The 23139-nt window shown below is 40.9% G+C and overlaps 2 protein-coding genes across 5 annotated transcripts; both read right to left on the bottom strand.

Annotated features, from left to right (window-relative positions):
- Positions 1–5070: 5070 nt before the first annotated feature.
- Positions 5071–16837, bottom strand: asxl2 (ASXL transcriptional regulator 2). Of its 4 annotated transcripts, XM_029493133.1 has the most exons (13): positions 16679–16837; positions 15196–15278; positions 14986–14988; positions 14084–14192; positions 13639–13780; positions 12166–12284; positions 11071–11191; positions 10712–10771; positions 10058–10218; positions 9743–9839; positions 9492–9597; positions 7959–8661; positions 5071–7623 (listed from the first exon to the last, which is right to left on the bottom strand). In XM_029493133.1, exons 1-13 carry the CDS (start codon positions 16733–16735, stop codon positions 5794–5796), a joined length of 3591 nt encoding a protein of 1196 aa, XP_029348993.1. In that variant the 5' UTR covers positions 16736–16837; the 3' UTR covers positions 5071–5793. The 4 variants fall into 4 exon arrangements, with proteins under 4 accessions (XP_029348993.1, XP_029348994.1, XP_029348992.1 ...); XM_029493134.1 differs by lacking the exon at positions 10712–10771; XM_029493132.1 differs by lacking the exon at positions 14986–14988.
- Positions 16838–17728: 891 nt separating this feature from the next.
- LOC115035378 (kinesin-like protein KIF3B) lies at positions 17729–22737 on the bottom strand. The gene is made up of 8 exons (XM_029493152.1): positions 21260–22737; positions 21072–21173; positions 20846–20968; positions 20366–20484; positions 19761–19877; positions 18850–18964; positions 17968–18146; positions 17729–17879 (listed from the first exon to the last, which is right to left on the bottom strand). The coding sequence occupies exons 1-8, from the start codon at positions 22661–22663 to the stop codon at positions 17729–17731; spliced, it is 2310 nt and encodes a 769-aa protein (XP_029349012.1). The 5' UTR covers positions 22664–22737.
- Between the last annotated feature and the right edge of the window lie 402 nt (positions 22738–23139).

Raw genomic sequence — 23139 nt, 5'->3', positions numbered from 1 at the left:
CTGTATTTTTTTTTTTTTTTTTGCATCGCGCCTTCTATTACAGTCACACTCCTCTTCTCACGCTGATCTGGAGTGTTATGACAGAGCCTCTTCCCACTCTCTTACACTTGTAACTCTGGCTTGTGCTGCTGGGTGGCTCTTATTCTTGGTAACAGGCGCAAGCAAGCAGTTTTTGAAAGGGCGTCCAAAGGGTCAAGTGCTGTGCTGTTCAAGTAAGACCTTAATTCATTGATCAGCTGAGACACAATCATGTACGATCAGGACCGCCGGTGACTGATATTACATTTATTAGTACTTCATTATTTTCTCCAACAGTGAAAAAATAATGTCTCTCCATCGCCCAGAGCTTAAGAGGACCTTTTTTTTTTTTTTTTTTTTTTTGTCTTAAGAACACTTCTGAAAGCCAAATAAATGTAATTTCCGGTGAAACAAAACAAATTAAATCCTCACTTTTCTGAAACTGATGCCAGTTAATGTTTTGCACAAAAATGACTAATAATCAAAAGAGTCACTAAATGATTTTTTTTTTTTTTCCCGTGGAGCAGTTGATTTGTGAACTGACTAATTGTTTCAGCTCTGATCTTCTGAGCAGCAGATACAGCTGCATTTCAAGGTCTGAATACACCACTGTGGGCAAAAGCAGACAGCTATTTCAATGCATTGGGACTATATTGTGGCTCTTTGAAGCTCAAATGGAAATTGATGACTCCCACCCAAGCAGGGTGGAGGGTTCGTAAGCCAGATGGAACAACTCGGTTACATTTTGAAAGGTGTCCTAAACAGGGCGAGAAAAACTGTGCCCGAGCATTTGACCTGGTGATAAGTCAGCGAGAGGGGAGGAAATATTTGCTATGCAGTGGGAGACCCAGCAGACACATGTCAGCAAAACAACACAATGCTTCATTGTAAATATTCAGCCTGTGAAGTAACTGCAGAAATTCATGAGTAGGCAATTCAGGCCTTGCTTTTGGCAAGCAAAATGTGCAAAAAAAATAAAATAAAAAAAAAACTGCGAGCAGTGCATGACAGCAAATGACAGTTTGGTAGGCACATTAATCATTTCATAAAAAGATACAGGCACAAGTTCTTAATAATTCAGAGACAAAGATGAATTCATAGATGAGAGCACATTCAAAGGCACAGACCGGAATCAGAGCGACGAAGGTCTGAATTGGTGGAATTTATCTGCACACAAATACTCACACTGATAGTGATCATCATCATTACGGGCCCATAAAGGTGCATTTCACTGGAACCGCACCTTCATCTCCGAGGTAATGACAGCATCCTTTGACGGGAGTCAACATAAGGACTCGGTTACTGCAGTATCTCCCTTCCGCTGACATCATACACTTCTCCGAGCCTCAATTCTCTCACCGAGCGACTCTGCAACACTTAAAATTCACTTCTGAAGCGACGGCGCGGCACAAACGCAGCCACATTGCTGATTTGACTGCCTATTTATCTTATTTCCGCAACGGCAACGGCGTGTCGTGATGCCCAGAAATGATTTTGGTCGGATAAAAAACAATGGCAAACCTGCATCCATCCACCCCCCCCCCCCTCCACCACCACCTCTTCCTCATTTATGACTGGTATCTCGGGCAGTCGAATAAAGAGGCATACCGGAGAGCTGGCCTTTGGCGGAGGAAAATCACGCAGGTTGCGTTTAGAGCATCATCATCACCACCATCATCATCATCATCATCATCATCACCGGCAGCAGCAGCATCAGATGTGGAGGCTCAGCGGTGAATTAAAGCAGGACGCTTCCTCACTGCTCTCACCTTTTGATGAATTCACGCGTGCGTCCGCCGACGTTACAGCTGTCCCGGCGATGAGAGGATCCGACCCGGACCGCCCGTCGACATAATTTCAGCCTCCTCCTCCTCCTCCGCCCGTCTCATCCGGCTTCAGTCCCGGGGAACTGCGGTGGTTAAGCAGCCGCTCCGCTCGGCATCACCAGCGACCCAGCGGCAGAGGACGGCAGAGCCGAGCCGAGCCGAGCCGAGCAGCAGCCGCCGAGATGCCATGCGCGCCCACCTGCTACACTTTTACGCATGTGCGCACGCACGCTGGTTAAAGGTGCGTTACTCTGAATTATCATCCTCGGTTGAGGAGAGAGCAGAAGCACAGATTGGCTTTAATTTAAAGAGCACTCCGGCTTCTTGGTTTGCTTTATATAAAAAAAAAAAAATAATAATAAATCAAGGAGAAAAGAAAATCTTCGCTTTGTAATTCTCTGGAGCCTACATTTCCCACAGTGCAACGCAATAGCAACAGCGTGAGTCTCTCCTATTCCCTATTGCGTTTGTCACTGTTAGTCCACTATATTGTAACGACCCTGTAGGTTTGTGTTATACTGTCCAATTTGTCGATGTTAAGTTACATTGTGTTTTGTCTGTCAGTGTGGTTATAAATACTACAATACCCATGAGCCCTCACTCAGCTGGGAACAAATGGTCGCCTTATAGTTGCTGAATTCAGGCAAACTCAGCGTTTTCATATTTTCCTACATTGCAGGGTAAAGTAAGTAAAAAAAAGACAAGAACAGCTGGAGGAAGACACTTACGGAGGCCAGCTTCTTACTCGCCAAACTCTTGGGAACCTGCAGTGCAGCAGAAAGTCTTTGTAACCTTCCCCAGATCTGCCACAATCCTGTCTGCACGCTCCTTAGGTGATTCCTTCTGCTGAAACATAATAAATTAATTCATTAATTAAAAAAAAAAAAAAAGAGAGAGAAAAGGGGTTTGACCACTTTCAGAATGCACTTCAATAAACCACACTTACCTCCTTAATGGCCGCTTTCTAATTCCACTCACAATTTTGAAGTTTTGAGCCGGATATAATTATTATTTCTTTTTCCAAACTTTAGAAAGGTCTCTCCAGAGCCACAGAGGATACCATTACTGTTTCCACATAATGATCAGTAATTGTGACACTGAACTTCAAGTGGAGCCTTGCACACTTTTGTAAAAGATACACAAACACCTCTCTTTTCATTATTTATTCATAATTGTCTATAACTTCTGATAAAATACACTTTGTTTACAAGTGCTGATTACTATGTTACATTCACCCGGAGTTTAAATGGAGACAAAATGACACAGACATATTAAAGAAATTCAGCTAGTGACATTTTTAAAAATGGTGTTGATGGCCCATGATGCCCCCCCCCCCCCCCCCCCCCCAAAATAGCCAATTCTATATAAACTATTCCTCTAAACGCGCACACACACTACAGGAAACTTCAGTGACAACGAGGACTGCTGCCTGACTTGTGTCACTATTATGAACAAAGATTTCAGCTGCCTTTTGGGTTGTGATTGAATGTATGTTAGTCTATTTTTGCAGTGCAGTCCGGTCCCCAACTATACGTGAATAAATACAGTCTTCTAACATCACATTCAAAGACCTAAGTATTTAGGGGTCATAAATCAAATTCATTGTTAACAGAATCAAAATACTAATCCACCAGATTTAGTAAAATGACAATTCTAAATATGTGGTTGCCCTTCCAGATTCTAGCTCTATGCTTTTAAAACCAATTTTCCACGAGACATAAGCCCCTTTTCAATATCTAATACATCTTTTTTTTTTTTTTTTAAAGGACTTTGGATTAATCAACAGTCCAAAAAAGAAAACCAATGTTTTGAAATCATCTTTTTGTTTTGTTTAGGTAATGACAGAAATGTAGACAAAAGAATACAAACAGACATCTCTATGGAAAAATATAGATGAACGGATCCTTTGAAAAACTTGGGCCTCACAGAGTATCAGATACCTGGGCAATTTGAATTATAAAAGTCAAGTTATTCTCTGTATGCTGGTCTGTCCAGTCTGAACAAAATTATAGGAAAAAAACAGACAGCCAATACACTATTATAGCAAATACCCTGTTGATTTGTCAAAAACAATTAGCAAATAGATTTTTTTTTATATTAAAATATATTAATTAAAATATATTACTTTGATTCAATAGTCAAACATTAAAAACAAGTTCTGATTATTTTTGTTCTTAAGGTGACTTTGGCATTTTACCTTGGAAATAATTGTTAAAAAATAGGCTTATGCTGCACCTCCAGATTTCAAAATAGAAATGATGCGCTTTGCATGAGCACCCGAAGAAAACCGACCGAGGTAACGCTTCACACTGGCCTTTCTACATGATCATTTTTGGTAACGTAAGCATTAACGTTGCACTAACATCATCATAGAAGCACTTACAAAGGCTGTAACAACACAGTGTCTACACCACACATATGTTGGCTTAACCTTGTACATCATACACACACATTATACACTATATAACCATGACAGTACTATTTTGTGCTTACAATACTTCACACCAAATTAAAGAAAGAGTGTTCCCTCGTTTGCTGGAGAACGGCCATTTTAAGGAGAAGTGTTACACCCGTCTATTGATCGGCATCATATTGTACCTCCCAATTGTTTTGCAAAAATCTTGAGAATGCTGTGCAGAATTATTTTATGATCAATCATTTAGCGTTTTAGCATAATTTACTGTTCTTCTCTATTTTTTCTTTCCACAGTAAAAAAAAAAAAAAAAAAAACCATTTTGTGATATACAACTTGATATGCTCAAGCAAGGTGTGCAGCAAAAATAAAATTAATTTCTACATCTAAGCATATAGCATATATGAGTATATATTTACAGTAAAAAAAAAACAAACAAAAAACAACAACAACAAAAAACAACAAACACACTGGTGCGAGTGTTTTTCTGTTAAGTTGCCACTGCTGATCTATCTATACAGCTATACAAGCACAGCCCATTTAAGGAAGACAATATTTACAAACCAGCTTTTGGGGAGAACATAGTTCACACAGTAAGAATTTTAGACCCTAGCCTGGAATGGAAACGTTCCCAATTTTCTATTAAGGAACATATAAGCATTTTTTTTTTAAATATATATAAATGATTCTTTTTTTCTTTCCCTGTGTTTGAATTTAAGTGCCGTGCACAGTTACTACCATATCTACTGTTTCAGGTGGTGTTCAAGTGCTTCATCCTGGAACAGTTAACTGTCAAAAAAGATTATGATGTGCATTTTTTTCACTTTTTTTTTTTTTTTTTTTTTTTTAGAAAGTATCATTAAAAATTCCTTTTATATTCTTTCTAAAACTATACATGTTTTTAGTTTTTATATCCGAGTGTGTTCAGTCCTAAATGTACAGTTTTATATTAAAAAAAGTTACTGTAAGTTGCACTTCCCTGCCATGCGTGCATAAATGCCAACTAGGAGGTACTCTCCAACCACTGATTATCATTAGCGCCCTTTTTTTGTCCTTAAACCATGACTGATTAGGCCCAATAGTAAAAAGTGTCAGTCTAAAACACATCAGTCATTATGCTCTACAAAAATAGCAACATTCAATTTTCCCTCCGTTTTAAAAACTATACACACACACACACACATATATATATATATATATTTAAAAAAATATATAACACTAATCCTAGCTGAGTGCAAACATTGCCAGATTTTCTACTTGTCACACATCTGACAGACTACTGATTAAAAACTGATTGACAATTCTACCAAAACAATTGCACAAAACAAGTTTTCTTAGATGTTGGTGAAACAAGAGACCATCCAGTGTAAATCCTTCTTTCCAACAGTGAAATGCACAGACACACAGGCCATTTTGTTTGAAGCATGGCGAATATGCTTCACCCCTTTCTGCACTGATACTGCGTGACCTGCTTTTGCTTTGTGACTTTATTCAAAAGTCAAACGGCAATATCTTCTAATTAATATTGAATTTTTATCATCGTACCACTAAACATGAGACGCACAGTTTCGAGGGGCCAATGCAGTCATCGTGGCAAAAGGCTCCGCACCCTTTGCACATGATCATGGCCTTCAGTCGGCAGTAGCATTTAGACTGGACGTCCTCCATGTTTGCTTGCTCTATGAAAGACTGCTCAGGCGAGGCCTCGCCCTGGTTGCTGTGTTCCAACGAGTGACCAGCAGGTATGGTGGTGACGGTCACAGAGAAAGACATGACGCTACCATGGACGCCACCGCTATCAGCCTCTGATGAGGAAGCTGAAACGCCAGAGCCTGCAGTGTTATGGGTTAACGTGTGAGGTACAGACATGCTGATAGTGCCACCAAAGCACGATGCTACCACAGGTTCCTGACTGTCAAGTGCTCTCTGGGTTTGAAAGGCAGATGACTGCTGGTGACTTGGGTCCACTGGGGTAAGATATGGCTCAGAGTTTCCTTGATTACTATTGCAGAGGAGGAGGTGTCTGCGGTGTAACTGAGAAAAAGGGCTGGTGTCTTTGGCTATTGCACTGCTGCTGTTATCAGTGCCAGCTGCGTTGTCCTCTGATCCAGACTCAGTCTTTATATGGGAGCAATGCTGAAAGCTCACTGCTTCCTCAGACTTGGTTAGTGAGTATCCCAGCTGCTCTGTTTTCATCCCTGACACAGGGGAGAAAACTTTCTGGGCTGGCTCTTCTTCCTTCACCATATCCTCTCCTTCCACACTTTCCCTTTTTAAACCAAACACAGACGTGTTTGGGATAGCAGACTGGTGCATCCTTTTACTCTCTGGTCCTCGACCGTATGTGGACACGTTAAGCAGGTAATGTCCTGTCATGGCAGGTTTTGGCATCCTCTTACGACCCAAAAAGCCCACACAAATCCTGGATTGGTTCTGATGAGATCCCGTGTGCACCAGTTGGTGGCCTTGGAACTGAGGGCGCTGAGGCTCCAAACAGCTGTAAGGCTGGTTCTGCTGAACTTTCCTCTGCATTAGAGCCTGGAGGATCTGTTCCTGAGTCTCCTTGTCGGGGAGTTCTCTGTGATGTCTCGAGTGCTGCTCTGAAAAGACTCCAGTTTGTCCCGATGCATTGAACTGGTGGGACATCTGTTTATCACCCCTGTGCTCAGCAGAGTGTGCCGTCTTCCCCTTTCTGCCAGACGCTGAGTTTGATACCTTTACTTCCACCTTAGACAACGGTTTAGGGAGGATTTGCTCTAATGGAACCTCTTTGCCCTGCAGAAGCTGCGTGACCAGTGGGTTGTTTGCAGGGATGCAGGAGCTGGTTCTGGCTACTGATCCAGTAGGAGATAGGTTTTCCTGTCCCTTCGGTGTGTGCACAGAGGAAGACTGTGCTGATGAATTTGAACTCTTTAGGATGCCATGGTGTCCTGCACTGACAGTCCCACCACAATAACCTTTCTGTATGTCATCAGGTTTGCTTGAATAAGATACCTGAGACCTGTTTGGGCTAAGTGGGCAAAATGAATCTAGTGGGCGAGGAGAAGGTGTACTGCTCTGAGTGTTGCTGCTGGTGGCTGTTAACCTGGATGGTGCCTGCGGAGATGTTGGGCTGGGGCTGGGTGACGGCTGTGCCTGCTCACCACTGCCTCCACCTTGCCCCAGGCACAGCACTGCTCCCTTCGATGCAGTTGATACTGCTGCAGCCGCTGCTCGTTGTGCTCGAGCTAGCTGAGCTTTTGCTTTAATGTCGGCCAATGTGCGAGCACCAGTGCGGCCTGGGCTGCTTAGTGGGCCTGGAAGCGGAGTCCTGGGTGAGACTTGGCTTGGTGACACAGGAAGTGGAAGAATTCGTGACACTGGGATCTGCAAAGTGAAAAGAATGATGTTGGGGGTTAATTCATTAAAAAAAAATTAATAAATGAGAAAGGTTTCTTCACAATATAGCTCCACTACTTTTGTGCCACCTTATCAGCTCATAGTTATAAAACCTTTTGGATGGAAAAACTTTTGTGATTTACTGGAGGAATCTAGGCATTGAAATTGAAATCCAAGCTGACAATAGTGATGACTCAATGAAGAAACAAAGAAAGCTGCAAACTTGTCAGAGCCACCTTTGAAACCTACAAGTGGTGAGCTTTTGATGCTAGACACATAGACAGATAAGATAGACAGATCAGAGGAGACATTAAGTTTCCTACCTTCAGTGGTGGAACCCTTTGATTTGTATTTGACGTTGGTGTAGCAGGGCTAGACATGCATGATGCTGGGGGAGATACAGAGGAGACTGAAGAGACTGAAGACACTGAGGACATACGGGGCCTTTTCTCTGGTGTCAATTCACCCTCCGTCTCACTGAGAGATTTCCTTTTTAGAGGTTCTGAGGGGCCTCCAGGCTCAGAAATGGCCTCTTCGCTCTCCACAGCAGGCTTAATTGCAGACGTTGGCTGATCCTCTTTTAACTCTGAACTAACCTTTGGTGTAGGGCTCATCTTCACAGGCGACTGGGAGAGTCCAGTTTTTTCCTCCTTCACTTCGTCTTTCTCAGGCAGTGAACCAGTTGTACTTCGTTCAGCCTGTCTCTCCACCTCTGATGTTCTCACCGCAGGTGTTGGCTCAGCCTGTGCCGTTGTGCTCAACTTGCAATCCTCAGTGTATTGTGAGCGCCGTGTCTTCATGGGTTCTGTGATGCAGACTGCCGGTGCCCTGAGAGGAGATGATGTCTGTGTTGGCTTCATGTCTTTAGCAATGGCATCAGGCTGGCTGCTGTCCTTTGTGCCCTTGGTTTCCTCAAGTGCTTGAGCAGCAGGTTCTGTCTGATCAGGGGGAGACTGGAATCTGACAGACTCCTGATTCAGATCAGCCTTCGTCAATTCTTTGGATTCCTCATAGCTGAGCCCAGAGCTAGTGGGGGAAAAATGTTTTAAAAATTAAAAATCAGCCTTCTATATAATAAAAGTGAAAAACAAAAAGCTTAACACTAGAATCAGAATACATATAACATTGCTGAAACTTTTTTTGTTTGTTGAACAGATCAAAACCTTACAGTGTACATTTGTTAAAAAAAAGTGTATAAAAAAGGTCCCCTACATTTTTAATCATCTCAAGTTGATTTGCATTTACAGAAAGTAATTTTTTTTTGCAATTGACTAAAACCTATTCTGTGACTGTGTGGTAGGTGGCCTTGTGCTGTATGATTTATGAGAATCAGTGTGGTAACTAGTAATAATCTATCCAGTCTCTTGCATCCCAGCCAGACTGACTTAATGCTTCGATTGGCACCTTGACACTCAATCTATGAGCCTCCAAATGTAGATACTTTTTTAAGCAGCCGACAGGTCGATTCAAATACATTTCTCGTCTTGAAACTGTATGATGTTGCTGGGTGCAATGCAGTTGAATGAAATGTGTTGCAACGGTGTGAATATTTCCACTGGAATTCAACACATTTTTCAAGAAGAAATCAGACCCTCTATTCATCTACTCCTGGAATGTGAAAGAGAGTTAACTGTGGGTTTGACATCGTATTTCATCAACTCTAAAATATCCTTTCAAACATTCTGCGGCTTGATAACAATGGATTTCTTAAATTTGAAGGCATAAAGAAATAATTGGTGCAAGTCTGCTGCTTTTAGATTCCATAGAAAGAAGGGTTTCATTTGAACTGAACTGTGTTTTTGCATTTGGAAAGTAGGAAGGTGAGAAATAATTAAGATTTTGAATGAGCAACCTACTTTTCACCATAATAGTTTTCAAAGAAGGCCTCCTTCCAGTGCTCAACTTTCTTTTCCTTCTCAACTTCTTGACGCATCCGTAGCTGCAACTCTGGAGTGAATTCCCCTGTACAGAAAAGGGTTATATAATTTAAAAGAAAAAGATTACATTCTACTTGTTCTGTGCATTCACACTAAACCTTGGTGACATAATGTTTTTTGGAATATGAAGTGAAGATCTGCCATCATCATTTGAAAACCGTTGTACTAACCTTCAGCCAGCCTCTCTTTCCACGACTGTGCTGCTGACGTAAAAAACTCATTGTTTAAGGCAGAGCTAGTGACCTTGAGGAGTCCATCCATGCAAGCCTGAGGTAAGAAAAAGGAAAGTTATCACGAATATCATCACCATCACTGCAGTAGCATAGCAACTGAAAGTGTTAAGACTTCTAAACTCTTAATGAGTTTTTTCCAAATGCCAAATGATAATTACCATACATAAAAGGCAGTAGCATTACAATTGTTTCAGTTTGTACAGCATAATGCAAAACAAAAAGCAAGAAAAGTATGTTTAAATTTCGAGTCACCTGTCGGTCAACTTCAGGAAGAAGTTTGAGCAGCCTCTGCTGGCAGTCAGGAGGCAGGACTGAGAAAGTGTGCTTGTTGATGATTGCCCGCAGGTTGGTGTTAACCAGAATGGAGTCTGGAGTCTCCACATCTATTTTACACTTTGTACGTTTTATCTGCCCTGCAATGCAATACAAGAAAGACGTGTCCAGCAGAGCAAAAAATGAATTTTGCAGTTGAGGTATTGAGCAATTTACTTGCAAATGTATTTATAGAATTTGTTTTACTTCTCTTTCTTGAGACATAGGGTCATTTCATTTGCTGCTTCACATCTAGAAAAAAATGCATTTAACTCAATTTTCTCTTAAGTTAAAGGCTGAGGAAACAGAGGGGATATTTTGGAGTCTATTTTCAGATGTGGATTAATGCACATTTGGTACATTAGTGAGCACAATGGAGGATTGGCTTAAAATAAACTTCAGTAAGAACATGTCCAGTGCATCCAATGCAACAGTCCTATGCAACATGGGCAGGACTTGATATAAGACTTCTTCTTTAATGGTTTAGGTCTTTCTGTTCTGTTTGCTGACAGTCAGGACGATGACAGACATCACCAGGCTGTTTCTCATAATTTCCAAGCCACTCAATTAAACAGAAGCAGATGTTTGGCTTACCTGCATTAAGGCGACCTGCTCTCTGGGAGACCTTCCTTGGTACAACTGGGTGGCATAAGTCTGTTTGGAGAGAGGTAAAGGATCAGAAGGAAAAGCAGGACAAAGCTCTGACTGTCTCAGTTTCCAGAGTGAAAGAGCCAGTTATATGAGTCACGTTTGACTGTTGAATACATTTTGTAGTTCTCTTGTGAAATTCCCTAAAAACAGAACAATAACTAAGAAGGGCATTAATATAATTTATATTCAAAACTGTGTGAATATTATGCAAATAACACTAGTAAAATATCCAAACTGAGTGAAAATATCATCTCATCTCCTCATTTTATTATGGATTTGACAACATAATAACTGCCACCTACCAGTCTTTGTAGTAATGTTGTCAGCCATATCTTTGATGGTTTTCAAAAGCAGTCTGGGACTGGAGGTGGTTGGCATCCCCCCCTGTCTGCGTTGGTTTCTCTGCTGCTGCTGCTTCAAGGCCTAAATAAGAATAAGCAAACAACCAGAAGCATGAGGAAGAGAGTGTGAATGTTTGTAACCCTCTGTTTCCTTGCAACTACTCCACCAGTTGCCTGGTTAAATAACAGCACAGCAGTGGAACAGGCGTTGCATAATACCAGCATAAATCATCTCCTTGTTGTAAATCTGTCAAGAAGTCTGATCACCTCAGCAACACAATATTGACAGGTTAAAGAAAGCCTATGAGACAATCCAGAAAACAATTTTCTTTTGTTTTGTCTGTTTTAAATATATATAAAATCAGAGGTAAAAAAAAAAAAAAAAAAACACAATAGGTTCCTCAGACATTAATATCCAAGCCAAATTGCCAGCTAGTGTTGCCCACGCCCGCTAAATGAATACAAATTGGTCTTACGTAGCTGAAAATTTTGCTGCAGCACAGATGGAGTGAATTACAATCTGTGCAATCAAGTGAAATCGAATTAAATGGTACACAAAACGGTACAAAGCAGCCAATAGGAAAATGTTGAATGAGTGGATTATGAGAACATTAACACGGTAAAAAGCAGCTATAGGCATTCTTCCCTGACGCTTCATTGTTTTTAAATAATCAGTACAAGATGTTGAACAGACAGGGAATGAAAGGATAATGAGTGCCTGGTGGAGCAACAAGTTGGATTGTGTACATGTTTGCTGAAAACATGTCGGCACAAAGTTACGACAAAATGTATGAGAAAGTATTATGACGTGGTTTGGAGCTGTACAAAAAAATCTCAATGTAAAAATGATAAATTACGGCAAGCTAAAATATGCATGAATATTAGTACATCAAATAAAAATGTATTTACATGTGGCGGGGATTTTTATTAATGTAGGAGTATGAGGGTGTGGCAGGAACTCGATTAACAACTGACATGCGCGCTTATACATAACAGCAAATGCGTTACCTCCATTAAAATGCATGAAACAATAAAAAAATATTGAGAGCATTTTACCTGTTTCAAAGCTTTCTTGCTGTGTTTCTGTGAGGGAGAGATGAGCTTACTGGTGGGGACAGAGGGCGACGAACACCGAGGCTGCGGAGATGACGGCTGTGACTGCAGTTTGGAGGGAACTACAAAATACACGAAGCACAAAACAGATGTTACAAAATACACTTCCTGAGGGTGGTGTACAGACTTTATCATATCATGCTTTTGTTTTGATGAAACTGAAACCAACACAGTGCACAAAGGAGCAGATCACATTACCTTGCTAAATTATCATATTACTAAAACAGGGCTGAACATCTCAATAGGAAAATTGTTCAGAATTACCCACCCTTCACCAGCCTGTTGTCTGTTTCTAGCAAAACGTCTTCTCTACATACCATACCATTAACAATAGCTAATTTCTTGTTGCATTTAAAATTTGCATTTGACTTGGTGTTACTTTGCATCGATCAAAAATAACATAATATTTGAGACCTGCCACTTGCTTAGCAGTTTCTAACTTGTGTATAATCAGGAAGTGGTCACAGGGCACACTGAGAAAATACCGTTTCCTGTTTTAACAGTCACTTAAAAGTGGCAGAGAAAAATAATAAGTCACTGGGAGCACAGCCTGAGGAAAACAACATAATTGTTACTTGATGAAAAGCTTTTTCTCTGAAGTTGCATAGCAATCAGGCGTAATCAGGTCCGAAACTTGCAATAAAGTGATGACTTAACCCCACAGTCAAGCAAAAATACAAGGACTACTGTAATAGTCACATGCAGCATGTAGCTGCTCTGCTGACACTTAATGGAAGACATTATGGACACATGATGTTTGTTTTAAGATAAAACCCACCTTTAGCTATCATCATGTCCGATGCTCAGTGTACTCCAGGAAATATTTAAGATGAGATGGTGTAATTTATGTTTGTAGTGAAGCCACTTTTTCTCAACTTGCATTGTCTCCTACTTCAGTTCGTTTCCTTTCTTTCAACAACGGTTGAGAAGGGGCGTTACTGGTTGTTGCCATATTAGAGCTTGGTAACCAATCAGCAGGAAGCTGCTACATCTTACTTATTTTTTTGTTATTATCTGTTGTCGTATAGTGATGTGCATTCAGGTTCATCATCTTGGCAACTCCACTTGGACAAAAATAACGTCAGACTTTGCGAGAAAAAGTGAAATGAGAAATAAGAACTTTTTACACCTTTGCCACTTTAACCCAGAGGAGAAATTTTGTTCAACTCTTAGAAGGGAAATTTAAAACATAATAAAAGCAAAACTTGTTTCGGACAATTTCTCTGTCATTATAGATTGCTTTTAAGAAGGGGAAAACAAAGCAAAACAAAAAACAAAGAAGATCATAAATAGAGTTTGTCATGAAAGGCCATGTCACCCAACCCTGATAAACTGTTACGAATGCAATGACTTCAAGTCACTGCATGCACTGATGTGCAAACTCTTATAAATTATGCTGTGTACAGTCCACAATACCTCTCCGCATCCACCGTCCTCTCCTGCTCTCTTGAGTGATAGCATTGCTGTTGTTTTCTGAGCTTCGGGAGTCAGAAAGATTGTCACTGCTCTCCTCAGAGCCCTCCTCAGACAGCTCCTTTGCCACATCTGAGATGTCCTTCTGCATAAGAGCACATACGCTACATTTTGGTTATGTGGAAAATAAAACAAGTAAATAGACGAACAAGACTAAACGACAGAATAAGCTCAAACCTATAGAATTAACTGAGAGCACTGATGAATATTCTCATCTGAACATTCCTTTCTTTTATTAATCTGTCATGGTGCCATCTTTATCAGTATTTACATATGTCACTGGTGAAGACACGAAAATTAAATTAGCAAAAGAACTATCTTATAGTTGTTAGTAAGCTATAGTTGGCCCATTCACTGTTTATGGCAATCTACTGTGTGTCGAACAAACCTTTAAAGTGTAGACTCCCATTCTGCCTGGAACTTTGTAAAAGATCCCCTCCTCACCACGAGAGTTTGTGTGCAGCATTGCATTCAGACATGCCAGCGGCGAGGTTCCACTGGATCATGAGAGAAAACACAAGTTACACATCTGCTGAACAAGAAATCCGACAGCTGGGAGTGAAAGGTGAAAGGTTGGCCTGATATCTGGGGAAAAATTTGCTGACATGCATCAAGAGGACACGTGAGTTCAGGTCTGGATCACATCAGTACAGTTGTGAGTACATTTTTAATTTTTATGCAGAATCAGATGCATAAAATTGATTCAACACTATTCTAGTTATTATAAGGGACTGATATGGTCAGAGGAAACTGTTTTGACATAAGAATATCTGTTGCATAAAAATAATCACAACTCATCCAGTCCAACTTCAGTACTATATGTGCAAATGTTTGCTTTTTACGTCACATACATCACTAATATATGTTATTCTTCAATAAATTACACAACAATTTCTCCAACAAATATTGCCAGATGATGATAATAACAACAATGATGACAATAATAATGATCAGCCAGAACAGTGCGTCATGAATTTACATTGCTGCTAACTTTTACTGCATAACAACATGTAGCAGTACTGAATTTAACAAAAGTAATATCATTGCCATCAGGTGTCACGCTTTAGTTTGCTTGGGCATCATATATGTTACAATGAAAATATAATATTTTTATGCAACAAGTGGCTCTACCGTGTCTATGTAAAAATTCAACTGAGAGTCTAACACTGCATCCTTATGCAACTGAACCTAGGACATGTCATTGTTAATAACATGCAAAAGGTAAAACCAAACATTGCTGTGAGTTTGTTAAGATAAGGGGTGGGGGCTAGCTTTTTTTTTTTTTCTTACCTTCTGGATGACAACAGTGACAGTGAAACAAAAAGAAATGAAACAATTATTAATTGAATAAAATAAATACACAACTATGTGATCAAGAGGAAAAAAGTATGTGAGCAATCAATAACGGGGAATGCTGTAGTGCTCTTTCATACAAATATCTCCTAATAGGTGGCCTTTTGCTGTAGCTAACAAAGATTATGACGGCTGGAAAGTCTTTACCTTATTTCTTTAAGCCTTTCTCTTTGGATCACCTGCAAGATCTCTTTATGGCTCATTGGTGTATTTGGGTATTTCTCCAAAACCTACAATAACAAAACCCAAAACAAAACATTACCAACAAAAATACTTAGTTCAACTTTATAGACGTTGGTTTTTATGACACGATGCTCTTAAGACTGCTTCTGCTGTAGGCTAAGCTCTCACACGCTGAAGCTTTCACTGGGTTCCCAATGAAGCCCAGGGATTCCCTTTACTTCAACAGCAGGATGTGATACCCAGAATAAACAAGACCAAAAATCATTTACAAACATTGGGGCTTTTTCCTCTGTATTGCATTTAGATTGGGATGCCCCACAATGTTGATCTGCTCTCTGAGCTTAAGGCCCATAAAGAATCACGCTGATAATACATTAAAAAAGTGGCTAAACTAAACTACAATTTCCTCAAACACTGTTATATTTTATTACATTATTTTATTATTATGAACTACATTTGAAATACAGCAAGCTCACATAAACACTTTAATGTGATCTCACAGTACAATAACACTGCAGAAACTTCCCCTGCATCATTTCATATAAACATTCAGATTTGAATTAATGCTGCTCCCATCCTGACTATTATTTATGAATATCACTCCCACAGGTCTAAATTATAGGAGCACGACGATCATCCCAATACAACAGGACTGATTTTAAATGATGATTTAAAAAAGGAATTACAATTTATTGCCAATTGAGTTTAGCGGCGTTGTGTGAGCGAAATGCTTACAGCAATTACATTAAAGGTGCTAATGGGTTTTAAATAAGTTTTCATCCTCACACGCAACAACAATATACTTTAATACCAAAATAGTTCGTTCGTTCATTTTCGCTCATTAGCATGCTCAGCTACACGGCTAGCTACGACACGAGCACTCTTCATTTCTTATTCTCTGGATTTACAAACTCGGCGGTCTGTTATATGACCGAGGTGACTTTTATTTTGGGAAGCATAAACACTGCACATCGTCTCATGTTTTCTTACCAGAAAAAAAACAAAACAAAACAAAACAAAATTGGTATTAAGACAAACTTGTTGACGGACTGAGTTGCGTTAGCAGCAGCTAACTAGCAAGCTAGCTAGCTTGCCTAGCCCGCAAGCTAACGCGCAGCACCGCCTCGTTTGCTTTAACGGGTTACTTTATTCGACTTTAAAAACCGACTGACAGACATGTCAGCCGGGGTGTCTGGACACAGCCCGACAGCAGGGGGGTCACGGCAGACATGCTGCCTGCTGGAGAGAGACAGAGAGAGCCGGGGGTGGGGTTGTTTCGTTACACCGAGCAGGCAGAGCCAGTCTGCCCGTCAACACGGGCCTCGCGCGGCGTACGCAACATTTCGTGTTCCCCGGCGGGTCATGAACTCATAAACACAGTTGTACGAGTGGGAGCGTTCAGGGGAAAACAACCACAACAAACGACACGCAATAACACACAAAATACCGTTTTGGCGGCTTCCGCCCACGTCCTGCCCTTCTTTTTCTTCTGCCGCTCCCTCATCGTGGACGCCTCGTTGCGGAGTAGTGTTGAATTTGTCAGTTTTCGGGGTTGAAATGTTGCTTTAAGTTACCGCGTAAGATCCACTCCGTCTGCCATGTTGGACTTACTGTAAGGAGTCACGTGACTCCGGAGGAGACGTCATTACTGTATATAGCTGTCATCCCGAAGTCCGGGCTGTTCCCACTATTTACCTATTTTAGCTGTCAACTGCGATTGAGAAAAAGCAAGAGCAAAAACAGGATCTGAGCAGGGCTGCAAAATGAGCTGAAAATACCGCAAGCCGATCCGGATCATTTCAGTCTGTTTATTTTCATGTGTAAGCAAACGGACTTTTGCACAATTTCACCACTAAGAAAAAATAAGGCAGCTAATTGAGAGAGCACTGCAAAAAACTTCCTTTACATTTTTTTTTTTTTTTTTTTTTTTGTCATCACAATTACATTGGCTACAAAGTCAAGCAACAATTCATCAAGCAAACAAGTTTCACAAGGGTCTTTACCTCCATGATCACACTCCACTTTGTAGTCTTTCATCTTATGAAGAAAAAAACAAGGCTTAAGTGTTGCTTTCAGTAGGTGAACCAAAGAAAAATAAAGAAATAAGGCCTGAAAAGATCAACATTACAGTTTACTGTATATCAAACCTGGACGTTTCAGCTGTGCTATTATGGGTCGGCTAGTGTAAGCCAAGAAAAACTACAGGGTTTAGGCAACAGTAGGAAAAAGCCAGCACACAGGAAATATCAGTTGAAAAATCTCCACAGATTCTCTGCTGTATTCCTGTAACATACATTCTTTGGAAATGATTTTTTTCTTTATGGTCTAAGTCTAATACATGTTTACTAAAGTAAGCCTTACTGAAAAATAAAGAAGAAAGTTGATAAATCAATGTAAAATCCGAGGCATATCATTTCCCCCCACCTCTCCTAGATGCCCCTTAACCATTTTGGAGCGAGCTTATGCCCGTCTTATAGTGCAGGCCTATCAACACAAATCAGGGGCTTGTCTCAACTGGACTCCCCAGTGGGAGATAGGCAGCAGAGGATGGTCTCTGTCTGTGAGAGGGAGAGCAGCTTTGAGATGTTGATGTCAGTGTGGTGGAAGATGAAGATGATGGGACAGATGCTGCTTGCGGTGCCTGATACCTGGAGACCGTTAAAAAAAAAAAAATAATAAGTTGATAAATATATTGTTTCTTTGATTTGAAGCGGTAACCATGTCAGGTTTTCTCACCAGGATTGGGATTTCCTGACCCGTGATGAGGGAGAGGTCCTCTCTCTACTTGGAACAGTTACAAGAAGATCCCGCATCAGCCGTGGAGAGAAGGCCCTCTCCAGGTGAGATCCATTAAGGTTCAAGGTAAACATGGTTGGCGGAGACATATCTAACTCCAACAGCATTATATTCTCAGCCTACAAGAAGAGATGGAAGAAATGTTTGGCATGCTAGTGTGAATGCATTAAGTTTTAGTAAGATGCCTCTTTGTTTTCTGCTCTGATCTCAGTTGCTGTGGGTTTTCAGCTGCATCTGTTTGCTGTAAATGTGTTCGCCTACATGTGTGTGTTCCCGTAAATAATTGTTTCCATGAAAACATCTATCATAAACCATCTTCAGCAGCTTTATTAACAGTTTCATTGCACTGACAATGTACTTTGAAATAGGCTCAATTTTAAAGTTTAAAAGGAGAGCAACAGAGTCTGAACCAAAGCATTGTTATATTTTTGTTATATTTACACGTAAGGCTGCTAAAATCCAGATGATGCTACATTTACTTGTCAAATGAAACATATATATGAATCAATAGTGTAAATGTCACCGACCTCCTCTGGTTCATTTATTAGAACAGACGTTGTCATTCTCTGTTATTTGTACTGCTTTTTATTTGAGTATTCAAAGTATATGCTTTGTGACACTGCATTTAATATTCACAAGCAAATGATCCAACAGTTTAAGCTGCAAAGGTTGCCATGTCTACAACCATCTTCATGCACTCTGGCCAAGAAGGCATTTTTGAATATGAAAATATTGTATTTCACAAATATTTCACATCTCTCCTTCCCCTGAATATTGATTTTGTTCTACTGAAATTGTCCTTGTGAGTGTCCGAACACTGACCTGGTATCTAGATGGGGCCCCAGTTGCTGTGGCAACAGCCAACTGTGCATATTGGCTGATTGGCCTCTTGTATCCCACAGCCGAGAGGGGCCTTCTCTTGACCTGAGTGGGTGCGCTGGGATAAAGACATGGAAACAGGAAGGGTTTTTATTCAGGTACATAGACTGTGCTTAGTGTTTAAGATGAAAGTCTCTGGAATGCTTAAAACCTCATTTTCTCAACTGATCACCTCTCACCAGATTAAAAAAAATATTATATATATTATTATTGTGCAAGGTTTCACTCAGCCTCCCAAATGTTTCAAAAAAAAAAAAAAAGAAAAAGAATCAAGGAGGCCGCACTGTCTGGTTTCCTGTGTAGGAAAAACATCTGTTTTTCAATCGTTAAAATACAGAAATAATCTGCAGCTTGCAAGTTTTCTGTTGATGTGAGTGTCATAAATCCTGACTTTGCTGTCCCCTGGTGGCAGCATCTTTCAACAACGCAAAAAAAATGGCATGAAAACAATCAGAGATGAGATAATCACATAAAAGTCTATTTAATCAACCTATTTATAACACATCTGGAATTTTACAGGATGTCCCTCAGTGAATTTACTTTTCAAACGTTTCCTTGGTGAACCTTATCTACTTCTGTTACTGATTTCCTACATTTCACAGTTGACTGACAGCACATAGAGCAGGAATGTAGACGCCCTGAGTTGTCAAAAGTTTTTCTAGTTGTAAAGAAGGGATATTTTTCAACCTTTAACTTAACACCTTGGAAAATATAGTTGGCAGCTGCATTTCCCTGTCTTCTTTTAGGATGACTGCGCTTGTAAAATGCTGATTTGCATTTGGTTTTCAGTTGTTTGTCTCTGTCTTTAATGTGCCATTTACATTATCTAATGTGAGCGAGGTGAATCCACTGACCTCTCTGATGGAATGACCGGCTGGAGTCTCCACTGATCCTCTTCACTGTCAAAGTGGAGCCGATTCATAATCTTGTTCTTTTCCTCAGGAGGTATAAAATTCTCAATTAAGAGATATCTGCAATATATGATAAATGTATGTGTATCTCAAGTCACAACTTAATTTTTAGTTTTTTTTTTACAACTAAAAAAAAAAAACAACAACAAATAACCCCTTTATTAATATATATATATATATATATATATAATATATTAATATATATACAAGCAAACAAGCTTGAATTGTTTGCATTCCTGATGACTGTGCACACCGCAAGTCTGTCGAGGAGAGGCCATGTAAAAAGCTGTTACTCTAGAAAAGAGTCATTATAGCAAATGTTTGTGCAAGAATTTAACTATTTAATTTTGACATGAACCATATAAACATGTTTGACTAATGCTGCTGTGGTGTAGTTGTTTAAATATATAAAATAAAACAGACATGAGAGGATTCTGAAACCAAGTTGTGCATAAATTGAATATTGCATCATTGTGTTAAAAAAATGAAAATTACACAGTAGACAGAAAAAGTACCTGTGTATTTACTGATGTGGGCGGTAAACTTACTTGTACTTGAGTTCTCGGGTTAACTCGTTCTGTGTCTGTTCAAGCTCCTGTCTGGTCATGACATGTTCATCAATGACATCTCTCATCTCCCCCCTCACCAGCTGTAGTTTGGTATACAACTGAACACAGCAGGGACGAATTCATGCACAGTGTCATTTTTAGCATGAAAATCACACAAACTAGAGTATGGAGCTGTAACAGAAACTGAGAGGGTTCCCATGGAAACAATTTAAACTAACTTAATTCTAGTGCTGTCTGAGTGGAAAAAATGCTCTTTGCCAATGGAAAATGAGAAGTGAAATTATTCCTACACACCAGTAAGAGCTGTGTCCAGAGAGACCTGGATTCACAGTGTAGGTATTAAAAAAAGGATCCTGATTCGCAAACAAGATTAACTGATTTGATAATGGTCTAATCCTTAAGTGACATCAACGGATGAGCTTTTGTGATGGTGACATCAGCGGGTGGGAGTCATCTTACCCTCTTTAGCTTCTTTGTCTTTAGTTCTACCTCCTGCTGCAGGGAGGAGAAGGTCTCCTTCATTTCTAAGGTCTCTTCATCCTGCAGCATCATCTGCTGCTGGATCTCTCTCTCTCGCCTTATCTGCAAGTCAAAGAAAAGCAATGAGCTCAATTAAATTTTGCTACAAAGAACATAAGAAATTATGTTGAAAAAAATACTTTAAAGACAACTGTCTTTAAATTACCTGTTCTGCAATCTCTTGCCTCTTAAGCTCCAACATTTTTTGCTGTTCGTTGGTATGATCAATTATAGTCTTTCCTCCAACTAATAGCTTGCTCTCCATTGTCTGTGAACACACAATAAATTATTTATGCACATTTTTTTATTGTTCCAGTAGAGAACTTTGTGATAAAATGTCGCAGGGCACAGCACCTTATATTTCTCGATGATCTTCTCCAAAGCGTCTTGATCCCACTGCATGTCCTCCACACTTTTTCTGTGTTCATTCAGGGGCTTGAACTTCTCGCTGCTCCCCTGGCAGGCCAGACTCTTGGGGATGTCATCTCCTTCTTTTGTAAAGTGTTTGATTTCTGATTCCTCCTGCAGAGCCTTCCAAACCTCCGTGTCCCTCTCTTTAAAGATCTCCTCGTCCATCCCGGCCAAACATTTACTTAGTCTTTTACTATTCCTCCTCCTCCTCCTCTCTTTTGCAAGCATCCCTTGCTCCTCCAGCTGAGCTTTTAAGCGTGCAATCTCCTCCTGAAACTCCCTCAGCAGGGCATCTTTGGGGTCCTCATTGATCCGAGGTTTGTTCTTTATATTCTTAGCCCTGCTGGCGTACCTGAGTGTGGCCAGGGATTCACCAAAATTCTTGTGCGAGGGCCCCACTGTTGCGATCATCACAGTCTTTGCATTGCCGCCCAGTGAGTCCTGGAGCAGACGGGTCAGTTTGGAGTCTCTATATGGGACGTGGGTGCTCTTCCCATCTGCCAGAGCTGAGATGACGTTCCCCAGCGCAGATAGAGACAGGTTGATTTTGGCCGCTTCCTTCATCCTCTTCCCTTTCACGCCCGTCTTGCTCTGGCGCTCACTGCCAGCCAGGTCGACCATGTTTAGCTTCCCGACGCGGATGTGGTCTGCTCCGTCTGGGCCTACCTCACTGCACTCCACGGTTATGACAAAAATCGCATGGGACCTGGAGCTGCGCTCATTCATGTTGGTGAACCCCACAGACCTGGACTGGTTTCCAATGTTCATCACATGTTCGATCTCAGTGGCGTTCTTTGTCACCACTGAGGACAAGTGTTTCACATAGACCCCCAAGTCTGGATTCTCTTTAAGCTCCAGTTTCTTGTTGTTATCTTTGCACAGCAGATCTCTGACCTCCTCCTGGTAGATCTCCAGGTAGGATGATCTCACCAGGTACTTCTGGTTCTGGGTTCTGGATATCTGTGTGAAAATGTGCTGGAATGAATTTGGTATGACCCCCTTCTTGTCTGGGTCGTTTGAAGCCCCTTGCATGGTGAATGTTTTCCCTGTCCCGGTTTGTCCATAGGCAAATATAGTCCCATTGAAGCCCTGCAGCACGGACTCCACCAGAGGTCTGACAGCATCATCATAAATGTCGCTTTGTTTTGAATCCCAGCCATACACAGAGTCAAACGTGAACACTTTCATCGGCTCATCAGGTGGTGCCTTCGGGTTCCTGATGGTGATCTGCCCCAGTTTATCATCAAGCTCCAAAATGTTTTCACACTCCGACGCCTCCTCTTTCCTGTTGAACGGCCGGCAGCGGACCACCACCCTCACCGCCTCGCAATGCTTGCTTTTAGACATTTTTGTTATTATAATTATTATTTCCGATCCAAGACTGAGAAAAGCATAGCTGTCCTCACCACATTAAAAGCGCGTCATCTTCGGGCGTTGGCTACAGTTTAGCGCCTCTCCATCCTCGTCCAGGTGCGGCAGAAAGCGGCAGACACGCCTCATGTGGGCCGCTCAGATCCTCCACATGAAGCAGCGTCTCCTCCGCCCCGAGCATCCTCCAGAAAAGGATGCGATGTCACGGCGTGTTAAACCAAGACAGAGGGAGGATGATGGAGAAAAAAAAAAAAAAAAAACATCCAGCCGGCACGGCCCGGCCCACAACAGCCTCCCCGAGGTACACACCCTGCTCTGCGGACAATGGAAAGCAGACATGTGACCTGACCGACGAATTGGATTTCAGTAAATCTTCCCGTGGCCCGCAGCAATGGTCTAAATCTGTAGCCTTGGTAAATTACCTCTAGATTTTACCAGCACCTGAACGCACC

Source organism: Echeneis naucrates, chromosome 22, assembly GCF_900963305.1.
Source record: "Echeneis naucrates chromosome 22, fEcheNa1.1, whole genome shotgun sequence".
In the NCBI taxonomy this organism is placed as follows: domain Eukaryota; kingdom Metazoa; phylum Chordata; class Actinopteri; order Carangiformes; family Echeneidae; genus Echeneis; species Echeneis naucrates.
This window is presented reverse-complemented; position numbering and strand designations above follow the sequence as displayed.

Excerpts from the sequence above, each read along its gene's own strand:
- asxl2 (XM_029493133.1), bottom strand. The coding sequence starts at position 16,735 with ATGAGGGAGCGGCAGAAGAAAAAGAAGGGCAGGACGTGGGCGGAAGCC. Across the intron at positions 10,219-10,711 it reads AGCAGGTCGCCTTAATGCAG|GGCAGATAAAACGTACAAAG; the intron begins GTAAGCCAAACA and ends ATTGCATTGCAG. Across the intron at positions 7,624-7,958 it reads AAAGGGTTCCACCACTGAAG|ATCCCAGTGTCACGAATTCT; the intron begins GTAGGAAACTTA and ends TTCACTTTGCAG.
- LOC115035378 (XM_029493152.1), bottom strand. The coding sequence starts at position 22,663 with ATGTCTAAAAGCAAGCATTGCGAGGCGGTGAGGGTGGTGGTCCGCTGC. Across the intron at positions 21,174-21,259 it reads AGATCATCGAGAAATATAAG|ACAATGGAGAGCAAGCTATT; the intron begins GTGCTGTGCCCT and ends GTGTGTTCACAG. Across the intron at positions 17,880-17,967 it reads GTCAGGAAATCCCAATCCTG|GTATCAGGCACCGCAAGCAG; the intron begins GTGAGAAAACCT and ends AACGGTCTCCAG.